The sequence below is a fragment of the Kogia breviceps genome, chromosome 6 (assembly GCF_026419965.1).
Source record: "Kogia breviceps isolate mKogBre1 chromosome 6, mKogBre1 haplotype 1, whole genome shotgun sequence".
Taxonomy (NCBI): domain Eukaryota; kingdom Metazoa; phylum Chordata; class Mammalia; order Artiodactyla; family Physeteridae; genus Kogia; species Kogia breviceps.
Window position 1 is genome coordinate 67536933 of NC_081315.1, and position 19874 is coordinate 67556806.

Below are 19874 nucleotides of genomic sequence, written 5' to 3' on the forward strand. Positions count from 1 at the left end.
TCCATCCACTTAGGGTTGTAGTGCGGGTCTGCTCCTGGGCCAGCTGAAGAATGCTCACAGAGTGCCTGCTCTGGGGATGCCCCGGGACTCTTCCTACAGAAGACAAGAGGGTTCCAACTACAGAAATACTGAGCCCGGCCCACAGGCATGAATTCGGGTCAAAGCAAGCACAGTCAACAGAAGGGGATTTTGCTTAATTGGTTTAACGGCTTACATTCTACCAGCTGACAGAATATTACCAGCTTCTAAGTTGCTACATGTCAACATAAAGTGTATTATTCCAGTAAGTGCCAACATAGTTGTTAAAGCTAACATTGAAGTTAGTCTTTGGTGATTCTCGGTTTGGGGCTGTTCTCTTGAGTCACCGATTGGCACAGCCAGAGTTAAAACCAGTTTGTGAGGATTGACTCACTATGAATCTTATTTTCATGTGTGGTTTATAAGGCCTGCCACTTTGGTTTCTAGTTATAACTAGCATGTCCTAAGCAGCATGAAGATATACAAACAAAAATTAACTCTCATTCCACCTCTGGAGTTTGGTGTTTTCTTTAGAAAGTAACCTTGTGGACCGTTCATGCTTAGCTTTGTCTTGAGGACTTATCCCACATGTCGTTAACTGCCTGGATATGCCTTCCATTTTAAAAAGTATGTATTACTAACTACTTCATGTACAAGTTAATTATCTGGCTGGGTATTTTAGCAAATTCTGTGACTTTTCCCAAAGATAAATTTCCCACCCTCTTGTAATGCTTGCTGGGCCAGCTGTGTGGCCTTTAATCTAAAACTCAAGAGAATTCACTGGGGCCGTTGGTAGCAGAGCCTCTTGGCCACGGTGGGTGTGGTGATGAGGGGATACCCCTTAGTAGTAGGGTTCTATTTTAACCAGTCACTTCTGGTTTATTCTTTCTTCTCTGCCAACATTGAGTTCATTATGAATTGTTGAATGGAGGGTGAGTTGCAGCTGGGCAGAGCTGCAACAGGCCTCTCCTGGCCTGTGCCAGGACCTTTCATCTGTCCTGAACTGTGCTCCAGGCTTGTGCTGCCGGCCTGCACTGTCTACCACGTGAGAAACAGCCGTGTGAAATTTACTGTTTCAGCTGTGCCTGGGGGATGTGCTTATCCACATCATGTGTTCTCTCCTTAGTAAGTCCCTCAAGACCCTTTTCCCCCGGTCTTCTGTAATGAATGGTTATATTTCTGAGCAACTGATTTGTTTTTATCTTACCTAACCTGTACATTTAATAATTCTTTCTTTGCGTCAGCTCATTGGAAGTCCAAGGTCCATTTTGCAGATCACCTCTAGAAAAATGTGTAAAACAGTTCTTGTCCAGTAGAAATATAATGTGACCCACATACATAACTTAAAATTTGCTAGTAGCCACGTTAAGAATATAAAAAGGAAAAAAAAGTGAAAAATAATTTAATCCAATGTGTCTAAAATGACCACTTCAGTATTTCATCAGTAGAAAAATGATTACATTCTCCTTTTTTGGACAAAGTCCCTGACTTCACTTGTCGCTGTGGGCTAGCCGTGTCCAAGTGCTGTGCAGCTCTGGGATGGAGTGTACGGGACAGAGCGGAATCGGCTTCCAGTGGTACCAGGGTACCAGCCTTCCCTTGGATTTCTTTTCTCCACCCATATTTTCCCTTCTTCTTAATGTTCTCACCTGTGCAAACACCGAGAGATGAAAGCCAAGTATCCTTATAAGCCGTCTTGAATGGTCCATTTTGAAACAAGAGATAGATGTTTTCCTCAGAACTTATGAAAAGCTGGATGGAGGCACACACCCAGGCACGCTTGCTTGCAGAATGCCGGGGGAGGGAAGGGCATGTCTTTGCTATTTCCCTCCTTTTGAGCAGGGCCAGGCCGCTGATTAGCGCCTGGGCAGAGCTTGAGCCTACACATCTTAATTTATTCATTTTTCTTGGAGAGATTCAGAGAACGAGGGAGAGACTGTGGTGAAAACCGGGGCCTCCCACAATGAGATCATTTGAAGAATGTTGTTTTTCCCTTTAAGGCTCTAAGAGAGGATTTCGGGTTTTTTAGCGATTGTCCTAGATTGGCTGGTGGTGTCCCAGATTTCTCTCCCGGTGAGCTGACAGTTGAGGAGTTTAATTCTAAAGCACCTGAGTCGATTGAAGGACTCCCACCCATCGCTTCACTGTCCTTGCTAGAAAGCTTCCTTCCCACAGGGCCATTACATGAGCACAGACCAGGGGGAAGGAGCTTGCATTTTGGACTTTCTGTAAATTTGATACACATGTTGTCATGGAAAGACGCAACTGTTTTCTTCCCGGGTAGAGAAAAACCTGGTTCTTTCCTTAGTCCTTCCTCATGTACAAATCCATCTCAGTACAAATCACATCAAATCTAGATGGTCTGCTACCCTCACCCCCCCACACCCCATACACAATGTAGATACTTATAAGGTTTCTGTGTGTGTTTAGAAATTTCCAAAAGTCTGATTGCCCTCATTGACCTTGCTGCATATTTTTTTCTATTTTGTCTGTACAATTATGTTTGTAATAATTTGCTGTTATACTACAATAATAGGGTGAAGCAGAAAGAGACCACGATAGCAAGAAAATCAGGCTGGAGAAAGAAGTCAAATCGCAGTCATCACCCTCATCCTCCCACAAAGAATCTTCTAAATCAAAGTGAGTATAGAGATTAGGAACAGGCTGCGAAGGTGATCGAATCTTCCTGGATGGCAACACGGCAAAACGTTTTTCTTCTGTAGTAGAACGAGAGAATAGTGAACTCGTTGGGCTCATTTTGACGATATGCTAAGTTCTGTTTGTTTTCCTTCACGAGGACCTTAGAGGAATTAACGGTACATTTGGCAGCAAACTTAGATTTATCAAGAGCACAAAAAGACTTGGCAAAAACAAGTGAGTTGTGTCACCGTGTAGGAACCAACAGAGACTTGAAAGAGAAAGAGAGAAGGGGTCAGATGTGAAGGGGGCAGAGAGGAGGTGGCAGCTGGGCCTGCCTGCTTGTCAGAGACGAGATGCAGGTTGGGCAGCAGCTACTGCAGAGTGACTTGCTTGGGTAAAGGTAAGACCATTGGCAGACTCCACAAGCTTAGTGACAAATTATACAACTTCATTTAGGACTCACAGGTAGGACTGTAGTTTTCAAAGGCATCAAAAAAAGGGCTCTGAAATTTGACCTTTCTACAAAAATGGATCTCATGGCTCTGCGATATCTTTATCTTTTGTGTCAACAGCCATTTTGTCCTTATAACTCAACAACTAAGTTATACGATTCATGTTTTGCCTTAACTTAGTTTTGCATGTTTCATTCCAGAACGCCCAGGCCCTCCTCTGAGCCCTCAAAGAAGGAAATGCTTCCCCCTTCACTTGTGTCATCCTCGTCTGCATCCTCCCAGAAGCCAGCCAAGCCTGCACAAAAGAGGTCAAGGCAGGAAGCAGACTCCAGTGGCCAGGACCCTCCCAAAAGTGCTAGTAGTACCAAGGGCAACCACAGAGACTCTTCTGTTTCCAAGCACAGAAAAGTAGAGGGGAAGGGCTCTGGAAGCTCTACAGAACACAAAGTAAGGAGGGGAGGCAGTAATGTATAAAAGGGAATATGTTGGTGTGTCTTTACTTTAAATGCCCAGATAAGTTTTCTACAATGGTATGTCAGAGCTATTCATCACTTCTAATAAAATAGTAATGAGTTATTTGTGCTTAAAGCTCTACTTTTCAGAGGGAGAGTAAAAGATAGTTCATATTACCTGAAAATTTAGGTGGCAGTTTATTCTTCTTAAAGTGCTTCAGAGGTGAAAACTCAGAATAGATTTTTGTGTTAATTTTCTGTCAGGTGTTTTGCAGTAAAACCTGATTACCCTGGTTAGTTCTTGGTTTGGATGTTTGATCTCAAATACTTTCATTATTAGTGATAATGGGGGGAAAAGTATCCACTTTCTTGAATACAGATTCCTTCCTTCCTGTTAACCTGGGGTAGGTAATCTGTTCTCTTGGGCATTCTTGTTTTATGGCTTTTCTGTGCCCCCGATACAATCCAATCTACAGTTTCAGTTGAATCTAGTTGAGAAAAGTGCTTGACCAAGCTAGAGTGTGCAGTGTTTGAGTTCCTTGCTTTTGAACTATCTTGGGCTAATTTAGAGAGACGGTACAGTTAGGCCAATGGTCTTAAATGTAACAGGGTGATCGGTATGATGATCTTTTTTAAGGGATCTTCTGGAGATACTGCAAATCGTTTTCCAGTGCCTTCTTTGCCAAATGGTAACTCCAAGCCAGGGAAGCCTCACATGAAGTTGGACAAGTAAGACTTTGGATGCTGCTGCTTCTCTCCTCTCCCTCCCCCTCCTCCTGCCTCCTCCTTGCCCTGCCTCTCCTCCCATCCTCGTCCCCCTCCAGTTGTCTTAAGTCATCTTGCCCCAGTCCAGTACTTTCAGGTTCCTGTGACCCACCCCTGGTCTTTTCTTCTCTTTCAGACAACAAGCAGATTTCCACATGAAGGAGGCCAAAAGGTTGAAGGACAAAGCAGAATTAGTGGTCAGTCTTGGCTCTTTCTCCCTTTGGTGGAATGTTTTTTGATCAAACACTTGCCGTCTCATTCCAAATCACTAATCGTGGCTTGGGGGCCGGGATGGGGGGCGGGGCTGCGGGGGCCTGACGTTGGCCGCAGGGTCGGAATGAGCGAGGGCTGAGGGCTTCCTAGGGAAGCGGCACTGTGTTGACTTCACTGATTCCGTCTGATCATGGGCAGATAGACAAAGTACTAGTTTCACGTTTTATATCTAAATGAATGAAAGTTGATCTACCTGGTAGTGTTTTATTTAATATACATGAGGGCTTCCTTGTCCCACTGAATCAATTCTTTGGATGTGAAACACAACTCTGGCTTATTGAAAGCTGGTCAATTTGTGGTCATCCCAAAACATTTCAAAAAGTGAGGTAGCCTGTTGGCATTCCAAAATTATCTTAACGCCCTGTTCACTGTTAGAGGCTAACAGTGAACAGTGGACCAGTACCATCAGATGAAATGTTAAGGTGAAGGTGATGATTCCACTGTTGGTAAACATGCCTTAAAGAAACGAACTCTCTTTACCTGGTGGCTGTTGGACTTTTTGGAAGGTGGTAGTTTTGTTAATTGCATACATAAATAATGCTTTTGTTTCTCTGCTGTAGTATAGTTATATAATGCTTGCCCTTTGTCATATTTAAGCATCTAAGACTCTGGGGCCTTTATTTGCTTGGTGTATTCCCCACACCTAAACCCCTGCAGATACCATATGTTGAACTTTGTACCACAAGAGAACGGCATCGGTTGCCTTGATTCTGCCACAGGCAAACCTAACCACAAACTCTGGAGGTCCACGGGGATTGAATCAGATCAGTCCATGGTGGCCTCAAAATCCTAGCCCAGTGTTCTTCAACCCCAGTCTGTAGCCTGGCATCTGTTGTCAGGCTGGGAAGGGCTGGGCCGAGACCCTTTTATCAGGTCCCCGTTCATTGGAGTAAAACATTGACCGAGTCCTTACCATGCTGGATGCTGTAGGACAGTCAAAGACAAATTAGACACTATCTCTCAAGTGACCCTGTACCAGCATGACCTGAGTTAAATTAAGATGCCTCAGATAGCACCAAACAGTGGTATCTTTCTAACCTCTTCCTTTCAGTTCTCCAAGGCTGTTACTAGAACTGTATGAATCTTTTGATTTTTGAGAAAGAGTAAATGTTCAGTACTTTGTCAGCCAGTTATCAAAAACTTACCTTGACACTGGGCACTAGATTCCTTCATTATTCAAACAAGATTAATACTCCAGGGAACTTTGTTTTTGTGTTGCTTTTAATCTATGCATATGCACATCTTCTTTCTCCCTTCCTATGGCTATTGCATCCCATTTTAATAAGTAATGTTAGCTCATTCCACTCTCAAAATATGCCAGTTTGGACAGAAGCCTGAATGGCCAGCCTCTTCACAGTATTCTCCTTTACTTGCACAATGTCTCAAAGATGACCATCTTGCATTCCAGATAGTGAAGCGCACAACTGAATATAGAGTAGTGTATTTCACCTCTATTCTTATTTTACTTACTGTTAAGGAAATTAGAACTCTACTAGTTTAACCCTGTCTCAGGAGATACATAGAGTTATCACAGGAATATTTTCATTATTAACTTTACAAAATACTTAAGGAAGTGGATACTGGTAAATTGCTTTAGTATAGTTTCTTTTGTTTCTACCCTAAGGCCAATATAAATTTTGGAAATCCCATGAAGGCGATGGTATTGAATAAGTAAACTTGAAGAGTTAAATTTGCACCAGTGAAGCAAACCAATAAGGCCCTATACTGTTGATTATTTGGAACATGCTGGTTTGATTTTTATTCTTTCTGTCACTAATTTTCTGAGCCTGGGTTCTCTAGAAAAAATACTTTTAAAGCAAGTTTTTTGTTTTGGCCATGCCGCATGGGGTATGGGATCTTAGTTCCCCGACCAGGGATCAAACCCATGCCCCCTGCATTGGGAGCACAGAGTCTTAACCACTGGACTGCCAGGGAAGTCCCTCAAGTTATTTTTAAAAATTAAAATTAGTAGCCATCTTTCTTTGCCAAACCTTCTTTCTTTGCTGATGTGTCACCATCTCCTTACACTCCACTTGCACCTTTATGGTTTTCATTCATTCTTTCTGAACATATCAAAGTAGAGACATTAGCAGAAACTACAACCTTGCAAATGTCATGTTGATCAGTTGCTCTTACAATGTGTGCTGCATATGACGTCTCATATGTAGTGTGACTTGGCACAGTCTCAGTCGAGTTGGCTGAATTCCACCAAGTGAGAAGAGCGTAAGTGACAAAATATGTATTCGGGGTTAGATGACCACCAATATCTGATTGCATTCATATTTCTACATTCCTGTTAAGGGACTCTGAAATTGTATCCCTGTTGGCCCAGGGGATAGCCTTGTGCCCTTAACCCAGACTCCCAGAGGAGATGACCTGTTGGGCTCTAAAATACATAAAAAGATTATTGTTCGACATGAAATCTAAGATGCTTGTAAACCATAACAGTTTTTACTTATTATAAGATAAACTTCAGCACGTACAAAGAAACTGTGTCTGCGTTATTCTAGTTGTGTAGAATAACCTATTTGCCAGGAAAATCATATGATGGGTAATTGCACACTAATAACAAGGGGACCATGTACTGAGTGCCTTAGTTTGAATATGTACTTTAATAAGGTTTTGAGAGTATAGTCTTATTACAAGATTGTTGTCTCTTTCCTACTGAATTTTTAGTAAAAGAAAATTCTCCGTAGGTCAGAGCTGACGGGCTTTGGTTATTATATTGAGTTTGTTTGTTCTCACACTTCTCCCTAGCCATAGTTAAATTAAGACAGTGGAGGGAAGTTTCTGTAAAGAATGTGTGTGAGAAGCTAAGTAAAAGTCCGTGTTAGGCTTAACAGTGACCCTGTTCTTCGCGCACAGACGGACAAGGTTGGGAAGGCTTTTAAGTACCTGGAAGCTGCCTTGTCCTTTATTGAGTGTGGTATTGCCATGGAATTGGAAAGCCCAGCGTCCAAGTCGGCTTGCTCCATCTATGCAGAAACCCTAGACCTCATCAAGTAAGTGCAGACTCATTTCGCCTTCCTTTTAAGTACTTCTCTGTCCTTACCTTTATTGCTTTAATCCATTTGAACTTTGGTCTGAAGACAGCTTAACAAAGGGGAGTCTTTAAAAAAGTTACTGATTCAGAAACTTTTTTTTTTTTTTTTTTTTTTGTCATGATCTAAAAATGTATTCCAGATGAAGTGCTAGAGCAGAACAACTGGGTTGGGCTGCATCATTTTGCCAAGTGCACGGTGAAATGCCAAACCCTTCAGGGAGAGGGTTGGTTTTTCCAGTTTTACTTTCTTATCAGATGCCCTCTCATCTCAGCTGAAGCTCTCGTCTTTGTTTATTACCTGCATTTCAGGAGGGGACTCAGTAAGGATACAAGTCTACTTGGTTTCAAGCAGGTGGACAGGTCAGAGAAAAGGCATGTCCTCGCCTAATTTTCTGAATGGCCTGAATTGTTGCTCTAAAGCCTCATTTTTCTTTTGTGTTGCTGTCATGTCTTCACATCTTAAGGAAAAATCAATATAAAACCAAGACAAACATAATAAGATATCTTTGTGTCTGGGATTTTCTGACTGCCTTTTTTTAACCTGATGTACATTCCTATTTTCCTATAGATTCATAATGTCATTAAAATCCTTCTCGGATGCCACAACACCAACACAGGAGAAAATATTTGCTGTTTTATGGTGTGTATTTCTTTTTCTTTGTCTAAATAGCAAATTACATCTGCTTTTGCATATCTGTTTTCTTAAAGTGAAAATGATCATGAAAAGCGAATCACTACCAGAAAGTGGTAGGATGTGTGGTCAAGGGGTTAATCCCACTGATGGTTCATCATTATGACTTAAATTATATCCTTGTATATCTGTGTTGTTTCACCAGTATTTACTTCTGACGCTGGTGTGGACAGTGCAGTGAGATTCTCGATATTCTTTCTCGCGTCGATGAGGAAAACCCAGTATGTTCATTAGGGTGAACATTAGGGAAAAGGTTAGGTGGCTTGCTCTCTGTAGTAGTGATACTCATGAATCAGAGCTAATACTTCACTTCAGCTTATGTTTATGTTCACAGCATGCGTTGCCAGTCCATTTTGAACATGGCTATGTTTCGTTGTAAAAAAGATATAGCAATAAAGTATTCCCGTACTCTTAACGAACACTTCTTCAAGACTTCTTCCAAAGTTGCCCAGGCACCTTCTCCATGCATCGCAAGGTAATGCTCAGTCTAATTTAAATAACTTCCAAAATTAAGTTCTTTCTTTCTTTACCTCTTGCTGTGACTTTGTTTCAAAAATTGTTTACATCCGTGTGCTGATTTGCTCGTTCAACTGAAATCATTAGCACATTTCTACCTTTTTGAGGAATAGTTAGAAATCAGGGTGTTTGCTGGTTGGGCAGCATAAAAAGATAACTACAGAGAATCTAGGGTCCAGATTTTAGAGCTTTGAGGATATTTGGATATGCCCGATGATGCATAACAGGCAGAGCCAGCAGAACCAGAGCCAAGGTCCTTTCTCCTTCTATGCAGCATGCTGTCTTAGCGTTTCAGTAAACAAGAACTTTCCAGAACCAATTCCCTCCTACCTTCTCCAGGGTCTGTAACAGTGATATTAAGAATCAAAACAGCTATCTCTAGCTAAATTCTTCCCCCCACTTTGTGAATTGAAATTGCTCATCTGTTCCATAAGCTGTCGAAAAACAGAGTCCTTGTGCGGGTGTTTTTAAGATGAAGATAGAATTTTCTTCCCTTTGGTACTTGCCTAGTATTTTTTAAAAATTTGGTCGTATTCCTTGAAAAGCTCCCAGTTCTGACGGGTTTTGCTATTTTAAGAACATCGCCTAGAAGATTGCCCCATTTCCAGTACATTCAAAAGAACAGATTCCCATATGGCCTCTCTTAAAAAAAGAAAGTCCTGATTGAGAAGCAACTTCTTTACCTCTGAAAATTTTCGTGACTTCTACCTCTGAGATATTATTCTAAGTTAATAGGTTGTCAGTCACAAGATTTTAGATCACTCCTTCACCATTTGTCTAGCACCTTCCTTGTACCAAACCTTGTTTTAGGCTCAGGGAAGCAGCAGTAAACAAAGCAGACAGGAATTGCCGCCCTCGGGCAGCTTCTGCTCTAGTTCTTCAAAATGAACTTTCTGCTGGGGACGCTTAGGATCCATTAGAGTTCATGAAGCCCAAGGGCAGATGTAACTATGTGATGGGCCACTGCTGCTGACCCATCTTTCCATTTCATATCCATCACTTCTTAACGTCTGAGTGACTTCACTTGTGTTTCTCGTTTGATCTGCATCAAGGTACTTGTGGACTTGTAGGTGCAGGTGGACAGTCACTAGGAGAACACAGAGCACAGTGTGAGTCCCCTGATGCCCAGTCTCCTCATGGGCTGCCCTCCGTTCAGTCAGTTATGGGCTCAGCAGGTGTTTATCCAGAGCACCTCCTGTGCTAAGGGCTAGAAATGCAGAGGTTAGAAAGAGATGGTCCCTGCCTTTGAGGTGCTTGTGAGGCAGGAAAAGGAATAGACAGAAAAGTATAATGAAGTGTGATAAATGCAAAGAGACAAGTTCAAGTGGTGACGGAAAGGAAGCTGTGATGTATCCCCAGTGTCTGGAGGAGCTCTGTGTGCAGAGTAGGAGCTCAGTGATGTTTATTGAGTGGATGAGAGAATGAATATATCGGAGGTGAGGACCATCTTCTCAGGGGAAGTATTGTCTTCCTAGGAGAAGTTGGAATAGGGCTTGGGGAGAGAAGGGATTCCAGGAAAGGGAGTTATGTAAAGGGCCTAGGAAATATACTTGGAATACAGATTTGCCCACCTGATTGTATGTCCAGTGAAGAACACCTTATGTCTCTCCAGTTACTTTTTCCATTTGGAGGGCCCCATCCCACTGTGTTTTATGAAATAAATGTCCAGAATATTGAAGGGGAAGGGTGCCTTTCTGACCTTGTAGAAGTGATTTTAGAAGTGATTGTCATTTTGGCAAGTACACACTAAAGCCTTGTGACTTGGACTGCAGTTCCAGAAACCAGGAGATCTGGGGTCTGGGAGTTCAGGTGATTAACCAGTTCTCTTTTCTTCCACCTTCCAGAAGCACAGGCACACCATCCCCCCTCTCTCCAATGCCTTCTCCAGCCAGCTCCATAGGATCCCAGTCAAGTGCTGGTAGTGTGGGGAGTGGGGGGATGCCGGCCACCATCAGCACCCCCGTCACCATCCAAAACATGACATCTTCCTATGTCACCATTACTTCCCATGTCCTTACCGCCTTTGATCTTTGGGAACAGGCTGAGGTCCTTACCAGGAAGAATAAAGGTAAATGGTTCTGTTGTGGTTATTACTGGGCCATGGGGATTGGGAGGGGAATAACATTGTATTTTCTGTTCAGTGTTTTGGCCTTTTTTTTTTTTTTTTTTTTTTTTTTAAGTTAAAGTATAGTTGATTTACAATGTGTTAATTTCTGCTGTACAGCAAAGTGATTCAGTTACACACATAAATACATTCTTTTTCATATTCTTTTCCATTATGGTTTATCACAGGATATTGAATATAGTTCCCTGTGCTAAACAGAAGGACCCTGTTGTGTATCCATCCTGTATGTGATAGTTTGCATCAACTAATCCCAAACTCCCAGTCCATCCCTCTCCCACCTCCCCTACCCCTTGGCAACCACAAGTCTGTTTGGTTTGTAGATAGGTTCATTTGTTCCACATTTTTAGATTCCACATATAAGTGATATCATGTAGTGTTTGTCTTTCTCTGTCTGACCTTACTTCACTTAATATGATAATTTCTAAGTCCATCCATGTTGCTGCAAATGGCATTATTTCATCCTTTTTTCATGGCTGAATAGTATTCCATTTTCACCTGTCAATGGGCATTTAGGTTGTTTCCATGTCATGGCTATTGGGAATAGTGCTGCTGTGAACATAGGGGTGCATGTATCTTTTTGAGTTAAAATTTTGTCCGGATATGTGCCCAGGAGTGTGGGATTGCTGGATCATATGGTAGTTCTATTCTTAGCTTTCTGAGGAACCTCCATACTGTTTTCCATAGTGGCTGCACCAACTCACATTCCCACCATCTGTTCAGTGTTTTGAAGAAAAGGAAGTGTGCAGCTGTTTACTCTTCTCACATTTTCTCCATGCTGTCACAATTCTTTCTTGAGCTCTGTGGCATGGAGATAGATTTCTGTGACTAGATCTTAGCAAAATTAAATCAGAAGTGGCTTTAGCACCTTGCCCCTTTGGAAGTTTTGGTATTGTTATTTCACCCTGAACTGAAGTGCTAGCAAAAGCGCTAAGCAAATGCAGATGGAAAGTCATTGGCTGTCCCCAGGCACAACACATTTGAGATGGGAGGTAGCATAACCTAAAATACTGCATTTATTCTTCAACCCAGAAATGTAAAATGGATGGAGCACCTGATGGCTGAGGAAGAAAAAAGCAGCTGAAACTACAAATACATATTTGTTTTATAATCACTAACTTTAAGCCAGTAGTTCTCTAATTTACGGGTCTTCATAAGATGTACTATACAATGCTCAATAGTTATGTCACTCAAAGACATCAGGTTCTTCATCTGTTTACCAAGCTAGAAACATAGTATGTAGTTTCACTTTTTTAAATGCAACAGCTGTGCGGAAATTTTTTTTATCATTAACACTTGAAGTAATAAAATAGGCTTCATTTATTAATAAATGTTTCATTTGATTTATTTTTATATTATAGTTCCATTTGTGAGGCTTGTGACTTTTATTTATCAGCTATCATTTCTATACTTGTAAGGCTTAAAAAGAAGCAAACAAGTTAAAAAAAAAAAAAGAAAATTGCAAATAACATTTGTCCCTTCAGTCTTCACTTGGTTGTGTAATTGTTTTTTTGTTGTTTTTTTTTGTTTTTGTTTTTGCGGTACGCGGGCCTCTCACTGTTGTGGCGTCTCCCGTCGCGGAGCACAGGCTCCGGACGCGCAGGCTCAGCAGCCATGGCTCACGGGCCCAGCCGCCCCGCGGCATGTGGGATCTTCCCGGACGGGGGCACGAACCCGCGTCCCCTGCATTGGCAGACGGACTCTCAACCACTGCGCCACCAGGGAAGCCCCTGTGTAATTGTTTTAATTCACTTTGCCTTTGCAGAAGTTTGGGTATCTTTGAAGTGCTATTGAGTCTCATCTGGGAAGATTATGTAAATTGCATTCTCCTTGCTTATTATATGGGTAGAAAGAAAAAAAGGAAGACAAATTCTCATTAAATTCTGTGCATATTTCTGTTATGCTTTGTTTCTGTAGTTGGTTTTGAGGTGAATATGCCCTATTCTGTTTGGAAGAATGGCCTTTTTGTTATATAGCCAAAGACATTTAGTATTTTCTGGTTCCTTAAGGTGTTATTGTACCATTTTGTAAAAGGAATATTATTATTACTTATTAAAATTGGTAAATATTTTTGACAAATTACCTTCTGAAACAGCCGCAACTTAGAAAGATAATGTCAAAACTAAGGTGATTTTTTTTTTTTTTAAAAATGACCCAGCAAAAATAAGGTGTGAATTTGTCATACTGTTAAATTAAAATTGGTAACAAAATGTATCCCCTTCCAGTTTACTTTTTTGGCTTTTAGAGTAATTGAAAATGTTATTTTATTATATTTAAAATAATTTCTAAGTGTGAGCAGCAAGACTGAGTGTAGTTTCAGTTTTTATTTTCTGTGGACGAACTTGATAAACTGGAGACCCTGAAGCAGGATTACCCAAATTGTAGTGTCAGGATTTTAGCTGTACCAGAGGCCTTTATGTGCTACACATAATTTGTATAAAGTTTTATATGTGTAAATTGGGTACATAAATAGTCTCTATTTTTCTAAGGGAATGCAATAAATGTAGCATCGTGAATAAATATAACTTTTATAATCCTTAAAAAAATACTGCGTTTACTGCTAGTTTTCCGTATATGTTAAGAAAGATGGTTAGCATAGGAAATATGGCTTGGTAAATATTCTTGGGTCTTGTTTGTGAAGAAGGCCCTTGGAGAAATCCAAGGTTTAGGAGATGGTCAAGCACCTATTAGAGGAACTGCTTGGTGTCAGTGGTAGTGACCACTGAGCAAATGCTTATATGTAAATAACAGATTAAAGCCTTGACATGCTCTTTCCTGGCTATAGGGAAGAAGTCGGCCAGCTGGCTATGGCCACTTACTTTCCTCAGAGCCTCTTCAAACCTTGTTTTCTTTCTTAGCAAACTAATGATGCTTTTTTTTTTAACGTGTTGAGTATTTTTGTTTATTTTCATTCATGTGTCCATTGATCCAAAAGTATAAATTGAGTATTTTCCACTGTCAGCCACTGTGCCAGGCATTATGGAGTCAGCTCTGAAACAAACTTAGTTCCTCCCTTTTTAGACTAATGGAGGGATGTGGAGAGTTAGCAAACCATTACAGTAGATTGTGAAGTTTTTTTTTTTCTTTTTTTGCTCTGCTAGATGACATACAGAATACTGTGGGGATGTAGTTTCTGGAGCCCTTGCCTTTTTATGTTTTCACGTTTATTTTGTGTGTGCACGTGTGTTTACATGTTGGGCTTGCTTTGTTTGCAGAATTCTTTGCTCAGCTCGGCACAGGTGTGTGCGCCCTGGCCCTTGACAGCAGTCTGATGGACCTGGTGCGCTATACAAGACAGGGCTTTCAGCGGCTGAAACAAGTAACCAAAACACCTTAATGGAGGCCCAGGTTGATCTGATGCCTTGGGAACTTTTTTGCGCGTTGGAAGCCTCAAAACAGTCCAGACATTTGTCTCATCAGGATACCAAACTCGAGAAGAGAAGCACCATGAGATGGCCAGGACATTTGTTCACTGAAACTCAAGAACTATGGAATCATTGGTTGGACAGGATGGTTTTGTAGAAGCAGAAATGAGGAGGCTGGCCTCAGAGATGATCTTGCCTTTCCTTCCTAAAGGACAAAAGTGCAATGTAGCCTGAGTGGGCGTATGAATGGTCTAGAAACATTTCCGTCTTTTTTTAACCAGCAGGATGCAAATGAAATGAGGAGGAACAATTTCAACTCTGAAAGCAGATTCACATCATCTCAGTAGCCACATTAGTTCATTCCTAGAAGGATTTTTTTTTTTTTAAACAGTGAATTGTGGTGTAGGGTTTTGTGGGTGATTTCTTTTTCTTTTAAGTTTTGGGGGAAATATTTGTTTAATAAATTCTAATGGTCATCTATAAAACATAAGTTGTGAAGGACTCCACTGTACCCCACTTTCTGCCATTGAACAGTGGCTTTGATAATACCAGGTATTGTCCTAATTTATAAAATTGAAGGCAACCCACCCCCTGACCCCCCTATTGCCTGGATACTGCACGTTCAACCCAGCTCTGATTTCTCCGTTACTGTGCTGGAAGGCGGCCCGGTCGGGCTGGGGGAGAGAGGAGCTACAGTGCACAGGGAAGCCGTCTCCATCCCCATCCGCATCCCCATCTCTGTGCACCACGGAGGACTGGGTGCTGCCGTTCCCACCCCCTGCTCCAGAGAAAGGCAGTCACATTGACTGTACTCTGCATTTTCTACTTTGAGGAAGAAGGAAACCAACATTTATCCGTGACCAGATGGTTGAAGTGCTTTTTAATTTTTGTTTAAGTAGAGCTGGAATTTGAGGTGCTGATCTGTGGTCTACAGTTATGTGGTAACTCACGTTGTCTACCAACTCAGAGTTTTGTCAGCGAACAAAAATGAAATCTACTTCTTAGAGAGGCTATATTTTTCTGCTACGAATTACTTTATATTTATAGCAAAACTAGACTTGGAGAGCCCTTGATTGTCTAGGGGAAATTAACTCCCTGAGAGGCTGTGGAGATTTGGGGTGGTTTATTAGACTTTCCAAAAAAAAAAAAAAAAAAAAAAGTCACCACATGCCTTCAGTCCACAGTGTTCTCAATCAACTAGATGTGATTAGATTGAAGAGGAACTGTGACCTTCCCATAAGTTGTTATTGCCAGATTCTGTACATGAAACCAAGTTTATTTTGAATGACCTAAAGTGGGGGAAAAAATACCAAACAATTCCCACATATCCATAAGCACAGATTTTTTTCATTGAAACTTTGAGGGTTATTATTGGAAGCATTATTTTGAGTGCAGTGTTTTTAGAAGCCAATTCTTTTTATCCCTTTTAGAAGTAGAATTTGCACATCTATACAATTGAGGAGTGAGTGTTAACGCTACAACTGGTTTATTTTTCTGCCTTCATCCCATTCTGCCCCCTACGTGTTGTTTCCTACCAGGCATGTTTGACCTTGTCATGTTTATTAGTGAAGAAGGGAGTACCATTGTTATTTATAATGAAGAGGTCTAAGGTCCATATGATGAATTTAAGAACTTTCTTGGTAATTGGTAACTATATAAAAGGGATGCGTAGCGGATGGGAGTGATGCTTATTTTTCGCAATATGAATTGTTTGTGTGAAGCTGTTCCTTCAGTGTCTTACAGTATCCAGCCTGTTCTTTGGTTTTCACTAGATAGGACAGAGGTCTTTTACTTCATGTTTAGGTTAAAGCGAGAGAATTACAACAGTAGTAATATCTGAGCATAACTTGATGTGCGATCTTGGACTGATTTCGTTTACTGATGTTCTAAAGCAGAGCCATGGTCCTTTTTAAACTACTCGTTTAAAAAGCAGCCTGTTGTTAAATGAACAGTAATTGCCTGGTAGGTTGTCTGCTTGTGGCATTGTGTGTCCGTCTCTTATATGTAGGAGACAGGACACCAGAAGCAGCCTTATGTGGTTACTGAACATCTTTTTTCCTCCTTACTCCATTGGCCATTTCTGCTCCCTTCACCCCATCAACTCCCCAATACAAGCCACCTGTCAGTTTGGAAGTGTGTGTTCTTGAGGACAGGTTCTGATCTATGCAGACCGTGCTGAGTGTGTGTGTCTTGTCAGGAGCCACAGTGTCCCCTTGACTGAAGACATTTCCAAGTCAATTTCTCAGCCATTTCTAAAAGAGGTAATTGCTTTTTCAGTGGCCTTATTCTTTGTGTGTGTGTTTTTTTTCCCTGACCTTTATATTAAGATTTTATTTGTCCCTTAAAAAACTAATGAGTTTGCAGAGATCAGTTTGTACTGTTTTGATCATGGAATATTTCTGATTCTTACTGCAAAATGCATTTTACCTAAAAGAATTCTTAATGGCTACTTTTAAAGTAGAGTATGTAAAAGGGTAGTGGCTGATGAATCCTTAGTGTTCATAAGGTCTTCTCACTGTTACAGTTGTATATAGAAATCTAAAGGATTTTTAAATCATTTGCACTTTTCCACTGCATGCTTAAATTCCCAAAGGCAAAATTTGTACTGAGGTAGATAATTGAAAGGACTAGATTATAAAATCAAGCCTTTGAATGTGAGAAGTTCTTATAACAACTGTAATAGTACACACTTCACAGTGAGACAAATACAAAACATCTTGAGTAAAAATGGAGTGTAAAAACCTTGCCTTTGGCACTACAGTTTCATGTGTGTGTGTCTATCTTTACTAGGAAATGGAAGAACACTGTTTTACTTTAAAAAATGTTGAATGTTTCTGTCCTTCCTGGAGGTAATTAAAATGTGAATCACTGAATTTAAGATTTTAGCTAGACCAAGGACCCTGATAAACAATGATAAAACACTTCACTGAAATTTACCAAATTACACTGAGTTAAGAATGTGAAAACGTCTGCCATATGCCAGCTGTGGTAGAAGAGCGGGAAGGGTCCAGCTGGCATATTATCAGGACCAGAACTACAACAGGAGAATGACTTAGCTGATGCTATGATTTAATCAATACTGAATGGGAAAAGCCTCTCGTTTTTTTTTTTTTTTTTTGAACAAAAGGACCTTTATTTTATAGTCTGTTTTGACCAAAATGTTTAGCTATTTCCCCTAGACAAATTGGACCACACTTATCTCCCTTGTTCTATATCCTTTAATTCCTGATCTCGGGATGTTTAGAAGCTAACAAACCACCCCTTTCTGGCTGAAAACTTGCCTTAATTGGTACCTTAAGTATTAACGTTAGTAGGATCAGGAGCTTACTATTTTTTTTTTTTTTATGATTCCTGTTCAGTAATTTTTAGAAGCAAAAAGAAACCATTGTGCCCTCCAAAATGAATAAAACTCTTATCTCTGATATATGAAAGGAAGTGTGTGTCTACACACACACACACACACACAGAGGCTGGCTAAATTGGATATATTTATTGTGCCTTTGTTGACCACACCTAATTTTGGAATAATGCTGTATTCATTTTGCCATGCCTTTAAGAGATGTTAGGTGGGTCTTGCACCTTTTTCTCTTCCGCTTCATGAAGTTTGAGGTGTATTTGTGCATCTTTAGGTAAATGAATCAAAAAAAGCCTTGATTCCCTACCTCCCACACAGATTCTACTTTTTCTTAAGGATTTGTTTGCCCAGACACTACACAAAATCTGTGAAAAACTTTGCCACCTCATCTCTTAACACTCTTTACCACTGATTAGCAGTATTTAAATCTTGCTAGAATATTTGGCCGCCTTTTAGAAACACAGATGTAGAGATTTCCTCATTGTGGTTATGGAGGGGTGTCAGGATTATAGCGGTACTTGGTCCCTTTCTCTCTTGCTCTAGTGGTTGCCTCTTTTGCTTTTGGTCCTACTTAGGATTTGTGGATGCAGGTTTTTTCCCTATACTTTTGTCTTTTTTTTTTTTTTTTTTGTGGGAGGTGGGGTGGCAGAATTACAAACATGGTGTGGGGGATTTTCCTTCAGACGCGGCCAGTGGTATTTCTACCATATACACCTCAAATATCCAATCCAGTTGTGTCAGTCACCGAAAATCCGAGAACGAATTGTGACCACTGGCCATGCTCTTTAGTTCGTATTTATGAGGCGTTGTTGACAAGCACCCATCTACCACCTCTCTTAAGGTAGCTGTAAATTTCCTGTTGTCCTGGGGAAGGCCACCCTATTCTGTTCGCGGTGTGTTGGATATCAACAGGTACTGTGCTGGGTAGAGAAGTGTCTGTATTTCTCTACCCAAGACGGCAGGAAGGACACTTACAGCTCCCTGGGAGCCTAGATATTACTATATCGACCTGGAAGGACAAAGAAATAAGACCGCTGACAGCGAGGCTGGCCGAGCTGCACTGGTCAGACCAGGCAGTGGCTGACCTAAGGAAGATAACTTGCTTTGCTTACAAGTAGATGTTTAAGTGATGCTGAATACAGGCAGTATTAACTTTTGTTAATTAACTTTTGTTTAAGAACAAAAGGCAGTACTTGCCTTTTGTTCAGGCCATCAACATGTATTGTTAAAATTACCGCACATCCCCTCCTCAGATACCAAGTATACACTGTTGATGTTGGTGTGTGTGTTTATACACGTGTGTCCCAAATCTTGTGTTGGTTTTTTTTTTTTTTTTTTTTTTTTGTCCTTCTCCTGAATGTGATCATATTTTGGATGATACCTGAGCAGGGTTGCCTTTTTTAATTTATTACCATTATATATTATATTATATTATATATTTTTTGCTTTCTTATAACTTTAGAGGAAAGTCAAATCTTGGTATTATTAAAATTGTTTAAAAAAGAATAAATCGTCCAGTTGATAAATGAAGATCACTGGTCTGTCTCTAAAATAATATGAATTTTTCTTTAATTATTGTGTAATAATGTGCCAGCTATCTAGTCCACACAATGGTTTTGTATGTAGGATAGGGAAGCAGTGATGCGCTCGGTGGGAAGATGTGCAACACAGACAAGGGGGACTCCATGTGCTTTATCTACGTCAGCAATGGAACTGAAACTTGGGGCTTTTGTGAATAAAATTTAGCTGCCTTGTACAGTCCTTTGAAAGAGACATACATGATCTGTGAGAATTATAGGTTTTTTTTTTTAGAAGAAAAATTTGCAAAAGATCTTTCCAAAGATACGTGCCACAGATCTTTTGTTTATTGTTCTCTGTAATAAGGATTAATTGCTGTTTAAAAAAACATGTAATTGACTTGTTCGTCTTCAAATTCTTTACTTTTCACAAGAGGATGGAGCTGTAAAAAAAAAAAATTAATAAAAATTTAGAGAAATCATTGGCGTGGAAATCATGCTTTCACTTTGCTTGAATAAAGTAATTCCTAAAATTGCTGTATGTAATTACCACTTATAGCCAAGGAGAGTCTCACATGGAATAATTTGCCCTTATTCACAGTATGTATTTATTGTTGAAATGGGAAAGGGGCGGGCAGAGGGTAGCTCATCTTTCTGTTCAGTTT

General features: G+C 40.5%; 1 protein-coding gene across 15 annotated transcripts in view; it reads left to right on the forward strand.

Moving 5' to 3' along the window:
- The window catches only part of AFF1 (ALF transcription elongation factor 1), a 216006-nt gene extending 196348 nt beyond the window's left edge, over nt 1-19658 (forward strand). For 12 of the 15 annotated variants that reach the window (XM_067036018.1, XM_067036026.1, XM_067036020.1 and 9 more), the window contains 9 exons: nt 2555-2658; nt 3311-3557; nt 4200-4291; nt 4464-4524; nt 7466-7602; nt 8212-8283; nt 8669-8809; nt 10695-10918; nt 14188-19658. In XM_067036018.1, the coding sequence (XP_066892119.1) occupies nt 2555-2658; nt 3311-3557; nt 4200-4291; nt 4464-4524; nt 7466-7602; nt 8212-8283; nt 8669-8809; nt 10695-10918; nt 14188-14309 (1200 nt within the window). In that variant the 3' untranslated portion in view covers nt 14310-19658. The remainder of the gene's footprint in view (nt 1-2554; nt 2659-3310; nt 3558-4199; nt 4292-4463; nt 4525-7465; nt 7603-8211; nt 8284-8668; nt 8810-10694; nt 10919-14187) is intronic. The other 3 variants (XM_059066400.2, XM_067036021.1, XM_067036031.1) reach the window with 1 other exon arrangement.
- The last annotated feature ends 216 nt before the right edge of the window (nt 19659-19874 follow it).